This window comes from Mesitornis unicolor, unplaced genomic scaffold (genome assembly GCF_000695765.1).
Source record: "Mesitornis unicolor isolate BGI_N332 unplaced genomic scaffold, ASM69576v1 scaffold17930, whole genome shotgun sequence".
Taxonomy (NCBI): Eukaryota; Metazoa; Chordata; class Aves; order Mesitornithiformes; family Mesitornithidae; genus Mesitornis; species Mesitornis unicolor.
The window spans coordinates 1-5,768 of record NW_010157875.1 but is presented as its reverse complement, the minus strand read 5'-3'; the positions used below and the strand labels follow the sequence as shown (position 1 = coordinate 5,768).

At 40.4% G+C, this 5,768-nt stretch overlaps 1 protein-coding gene across 1 annotated transcript; it reads right to left on the bottom strand.

Moving 5' to 3' along the window:
* Nucleotides 1–1,874: 1,874 nt before the first annotated feature.
* On the bottom strand, nucleotides 1,875–4,537 carry FAM98B (family with sequence similarity 98, member B; the record flags this gene model as incomplete). The annotated part of the gene is made up of 4 exons (XM_010181790.1): nucleotides 1,875–2,225; nucleotides 3,159–3,326; nucleotides 3,946–4,062; nucleotides 4,457–4,537. Coding segments are annotated over 4 exons (717 nt in total), but the record flags the coding sequence as incomplete, so codon positions are not given.
* Nucleotides 4,538–5,768: the final 1,231 nt, after the last annotated feature.

Genomic DNA, 5,768 nt, shown 5'->3' with positions numbered 1-5,768 from the left:
GCAGGCAGGAGGGTGCCTGAGTGGATCAGACCACCTGGAGTGTTTGTCTTACTACTCAAATCTCTGCATTACATCACCAGGGCATACATGCGGGTGGGGATGACTATAGACAACATTGTCAGTGATGTTAATGTCACAAAGTCCGTTAATTCACAGCTACATGGGTAGAGGTAATGGCTCCTTTGCTTGGGGCAGAAAGAAATGGGGGACTGGGACCATGAGGCCTCAGCCTCATCACACACTCCTGCAGGCATCCAGATAACACCAGATATGGATCTAGTGATGGTGGCCACCTCGCTCAGTGCTTGCCAACTCACCCAGTGCTGATTTTCATGCTTCCAGGCATGCAGCTACATGGTGCACATGACTTGGACTTTGTGACTAACTTTTTCTCTCTCTCTACAGTTCCTACAAGTAAAGTAACACCTTTAAAGCATACCAAGTACAGACACCAATAGGAAATGTGTGCAGAAAGAGCTCGTAACTCTGGAACATAAACCCAAAATCAAGTCCTGAAGTTCAACCTGCTGTTAAGCCTACAGCTACACACTCAAAGTGCTTTAAGGTTTCTGTGCTATGCCATCATTAGACACCCCAGGGTTTATCAGACGCCTTCCCAAATCTCTCTGTAGCAACCTGACCCTGATGAATACTGCCATCAGTGTATACTCCAAGGACACATCTTCTCCCTGTCCCACCTCTGCACTCAGGAGCGGCCTCACAGCAGGGAAGGAGATCTACAAGATGCTGGACAACAGAAATTATCGTCTTTGACAGCTCTAAATTTAATTCTCATCTACATGTATTTACAGCCACACTGTGAAGGAGAAGGCACTCATACCACATCAGGACAGTTTCTCTTGGGTTATCAGACCAATTGGTTGGCAGAGTAAGAGAGAAGTCATTCAGGAAGGGCAACTGCTGTATGGGAGGTCTTACTGGCTGGGCAGCTGGCGATTCCCAAACATATCCCAGGCAGAGGAGAGAGAAAAATATAGAAGATATCGGTATGTTCTTTCTCAAGAAGCTCAGCTTTTTCAACCTTTATGTCTCAAGGCGGATTCAGAAGGAACATATAAATGAATTCTTACCAGACATGATGGCTGCAGAAGTTTCCTGCCCAATCTGATCTTAAAATATTTTTATGAAACACCAATAAAATGAAAAACAAGAAAACAGACACTATTAAACCTCACCATGATTCAGAGTTGTACATGGTCCAATTTTCAAATAGTCTCAGATTTATTTATCAACACACAAAACAACCTAATTTGATCAGTTCCCATAGAGTATTAATTCAGAACGTTACTTTTTCATGAAGTTCTGGAAGAATAAGAAACCTAATTAAATAATTTTGACCAAAGCCTTACAGATTTTAACATTTGACATTAACATCTGTTTATGCGTCCCACCTGAAAACTGCATGAAGAGCAAAACCCTGAGAGCAGCATTCCAGAGTCTTTTAAAGTGTTTCCATCTGGTTCTTAGGCCTAATCTGTTTTTTTCTACTGAGCATTTTGGAGCAGGGGAGTGGACATGCAACATGCAATAATTAGAGAGGCCCAAACATCAATTAATGTATTTTGTGTTTGTTTAGAAAGTCTTTTATTCAGTTTTCTGAAGCTTATTTTAAATAAAATGACATACTAAAAAAAACACACATGAGCAGTATGAAAAACAAGGACTTCAGTCATCACGTTTTAGTATAAAAGTTCTGTTAACTAAAAGAACTCAATGACAACATCAGTTGATCTAACGCAGTGATTCAAATGGTCATACTTAATTCTAACCTAAAGTTAACATCTCTAAACCTGTGATACCAGTGAACACCACCACTCTATTTTGCCAGTTACTCTGTTATTATTTACAGTATTTTAGTATCTTCGGTACCCTCCCCCTCCTCGTCCACCATACGGATCACCATAGCCTCCCCTGTCCCTGTAACCTCCTCTGCCCCCATAATCTCCCCTACCCCCATAATCTCCCCTCCCACCTTGGAAGCCACCTCCACCTCTTCCACCACCTCTGAAACCTCCACCTCCAAAACCACCTCCTCCTCCTCTACCCCCTCCACCACCCCAGTTGCCCCTTCCACCACCACCCCCACCTCCCCAGCCACCTCTTCCACCACCTTCTTGTCTCTTTTGCCAAGGAGGCATTTCGGGAGGAGGTGGTTCAATCTCTGTTGGTCTGCCTCCACGGTCAGGGACTCTCCCCATCAGAACCTACATGGAAAACAAGTCATTATTAGTTTAAAAAAGCAGTAATAACAACTTGAAGGCACACAGGGTTCTTCTCCTATGGACGAAGACATGCTGCCTGCTCTTCATGGGAAATGGTGTGGAGCTTGACAGCAGAATCCCCATTTCCTGTGCTTGTAACTTGCCAAGAAAAGAATTAAAAAGGGATCTTGACTTTGGTGGATATTACTTGGTGTACAAAAAGGGAGACTGTACTGGACAAGGTTACACAAAACAAAGTGGTATCCAAGCAGGTTGTAGGTTTCTTATTTCCTTAAAACTTAAGCCCTCTGTGCGATGAATGTTAACAAACTCTGGACAGACCCAGGCACCCAGGCACTCCAGTTAAAGTCCTCTCAAGAGAAAAACAAACAAACCAAGACCTTTCCCTAAGGTCCCACAATAATTAAGAAATTTCGGAATTTTTGGGATCAGAACATATTAAAGGGTACCTAAATGAGACACTTTAGAAAAATGTGTAAATATTCATAAAAACATGCTTAGTCACTATTTGAATGGTGAAACTAATGTCATTACTCACAAGTCAGCCTCATCATACACAAGAAAGCAGTACAGTGTTGATTTATTACTGTAGCCTAACCAAGTAATGGTACTTTGCAGCAAAATGACACTTCCACAGAAATTATGATGATTTTTAACATACTGATAAATAGAGTCTGGTTTATGATGAACTGAACAACATAATCCTGGCAACAGGCAGCCCAGGAACTGATACCAGAAAGACTTCAGACGTATCCTTAACCTGAGGTGCACAGCTCCTCTGAACTCAAGAGGTCATTTACACACACACACACACACACATACACGTACACCACGCCCGACATGCTGTTCCTTCTCATCTAGACTGCTGGTTCATCCTACTGTATTTTAGCACATCCCAGAAAGAAAAAGCGGTACCTTGTTGATAGCACACACTGTGTTTTCCCGTGTTGATCCACTACTTGTTCTTATGATCTTTGATAAATCTTCCCGAGCAGCAAGAAGGTGAGCTAATGTAATAGTTGACTTTGGAGATAATGCATAACGCTTGGGCTGATAAATTCGTGCTATGTCATCTGTTTTTACCTAAATGATAAAATCAAACACAGCTCACTTGCTTGGCATAAAAAACACAAACTCACTGTAAACCATGCATTGGTCTCATTAAGTTTCAATTTGAGCACAGGGTGTAATGTCTGAAAATCTAGGTTATCTTACAAAATATAGAGCCAGTTGTTAACTGATTCTCTTCATAGTGATGGAGCTATTGTAGAAAAAATGCAGCTGGTTATGTTTAATGGATGCTGAAACTTAGAAACTTAATCTACATTAAGGCCCAGTGTTTGAATTCCTCTTGCACGAGAAATGCTGAGGTTCCCTCCTAGGTTACTTGTTGGAGGGGGGTGGATATAGGAAAGCAAAAGAGGAGATATGAACTCATTGAAGTGAGAAACCCCAACAGAGGATGCTAGTCTATAACTGTGAAGCTAGAGATAGTCACAGAGGATGGATTGTGCCATCTGGTCAAATCCTTCCTCTTCCTCAGTATCTGAGACCTGGATTTTACAATGTGGAAAAAAAAACTGGCTGGAAAGACAACAACAGTACTGGAAGAGTATTTACACAGCATGTACATTCGGCAGAGAGACCTGGGGAATTGTAGCAGACTCCCACCTACAGGAAGCAAAAAACACAGCAAGCTTACCTTTGCTCTGTCAGACCAGCCAAAAGACTGCACTGTCACATCCAGCCTCTTCATTAACATACGTCGGCGACATTCATACTCGCTGCGAAGAGCATCATTGATTTTTTCCAATCTTTCCTGCAGTTTTACAACAAAAAATCCAAACATTCAACTCTATAACTTCATAGAAGTCAACTTAAAGTTAAGCCCATTCAGCAACTAAGATGTCTATCCTCAGGTGACCACTATAAACTACACAAAATTGGGGGTGCATCCATGTAGTGCTACAGTAGTGTGTACAAATAAAATACTTTGGAAGTTAGTAAGCAGATGAATCAACACAAAGTCTGCTTTATAACATTAATTCTGGATGTATCTGACTAGCATTGTTAATATTTAGCAGTTGAATTTTAGTATTAGTACTTTGCAATAGAAGAGTGACTGTAAAATGGACAAAGTTAGATGAAGCTGTATGTATTGATCTTGACCATTCTGTTAAATACAAAAAAGAAACAGAGAGACTTTTTTTTACCACTTGGTCAGAATTCAGAGGTTTTGTTAGCAGTGATTTCCCCACATGGTTATTCTGAACTTTAGAGAGAATGTCCTTTATCTGAAACGAAACACATACTTCTGAGAACACAAATTATATTTACATTTATTTCAGCATAATTATCTGCAATCACAATTTGCTTGCACTTTTAAGATCAAACACAGCATATTCATTTTAGCAGATTCACATCTTCTGGCTTATCACCCACTACAAAAAGATTTCCTGAATACTTTCGCTACATGACCAACCTCCATACAAAAATATTTTATGGCACATCACTTCTCCTCCAAATTATAATAGAACAATATCTATATGGCAAATTTATCAAGTGCATATAGGCAGCAGGACTAGTTAAGTTATTCATTTTACTTAAGTGTTGTAACTACAAGTAAGGAAATGTAACAATTGAAAGCTAGGAGATCTGTTGCCAAATGCTAGACTAGGCTACAAAAATCTGGTGATGGGTGCCAGTAAGGAAGGCAGGAGATATGATGGGCATATGCAGTCATCCTCACTTATGTTCCTCTAATCCTATATAACATTATGTTTAAGACTTCTGCATTCACTCCTAATCAGCCTTGTTTATCCTCCTTCCGTTAGGTTTTGCACACAGTGATCGGGGATGAAGTATGCTCTCACTTTCTGCCTTCCAAACTCCACTGTGTTCTCCTGTCTGACAAAGAACCTCTATCTCCTCCTCTTGAAGGAACCTCCTTTGGCTCAGCTCTTCCACAACCACACCATGAACGCCCACAACACTCGTACATAACTGATTTTTCAGCTGCAGCAGACTGCATGCATATTACTGTTCCTGCAAGTTGTACACAGTCTGATGGAGAGAAGAACTACATCTTCATGGGCTTTTGTAAATAATTATGGGGAACCAAGTCAAACAAGACTACAACTAGAGTTAATTTTCTGTTACGTGTCACAAGGAAGGATCAAGGTAGTGCATGATGTACAGTAAAATCTGTAGCCGAGGACGGCCATTAGATCCATTTGCAAGGATTGTTAAGACTTCATGCAAGTATTTACATTAAATTTATCATAAAAGTATGGTTCAAAGCTCACTCTTCCAGTACTATCTTAGTTCATTTTGTCAGACTTTTGAACTCTACATATTATAGAAATACCACCTCCAGTGATCACTATGAAAACAAAACTCTAGCAGAGAGGAATCAAAGCCAAGAGCACCTAGTTAACTGATGAAAGCAAGCTACTGGAAAGGAGTATTTGATAAATCAACTCTCGTATTTCGGGCTCTTTGTAATTATCTTTTTTAAATATATAT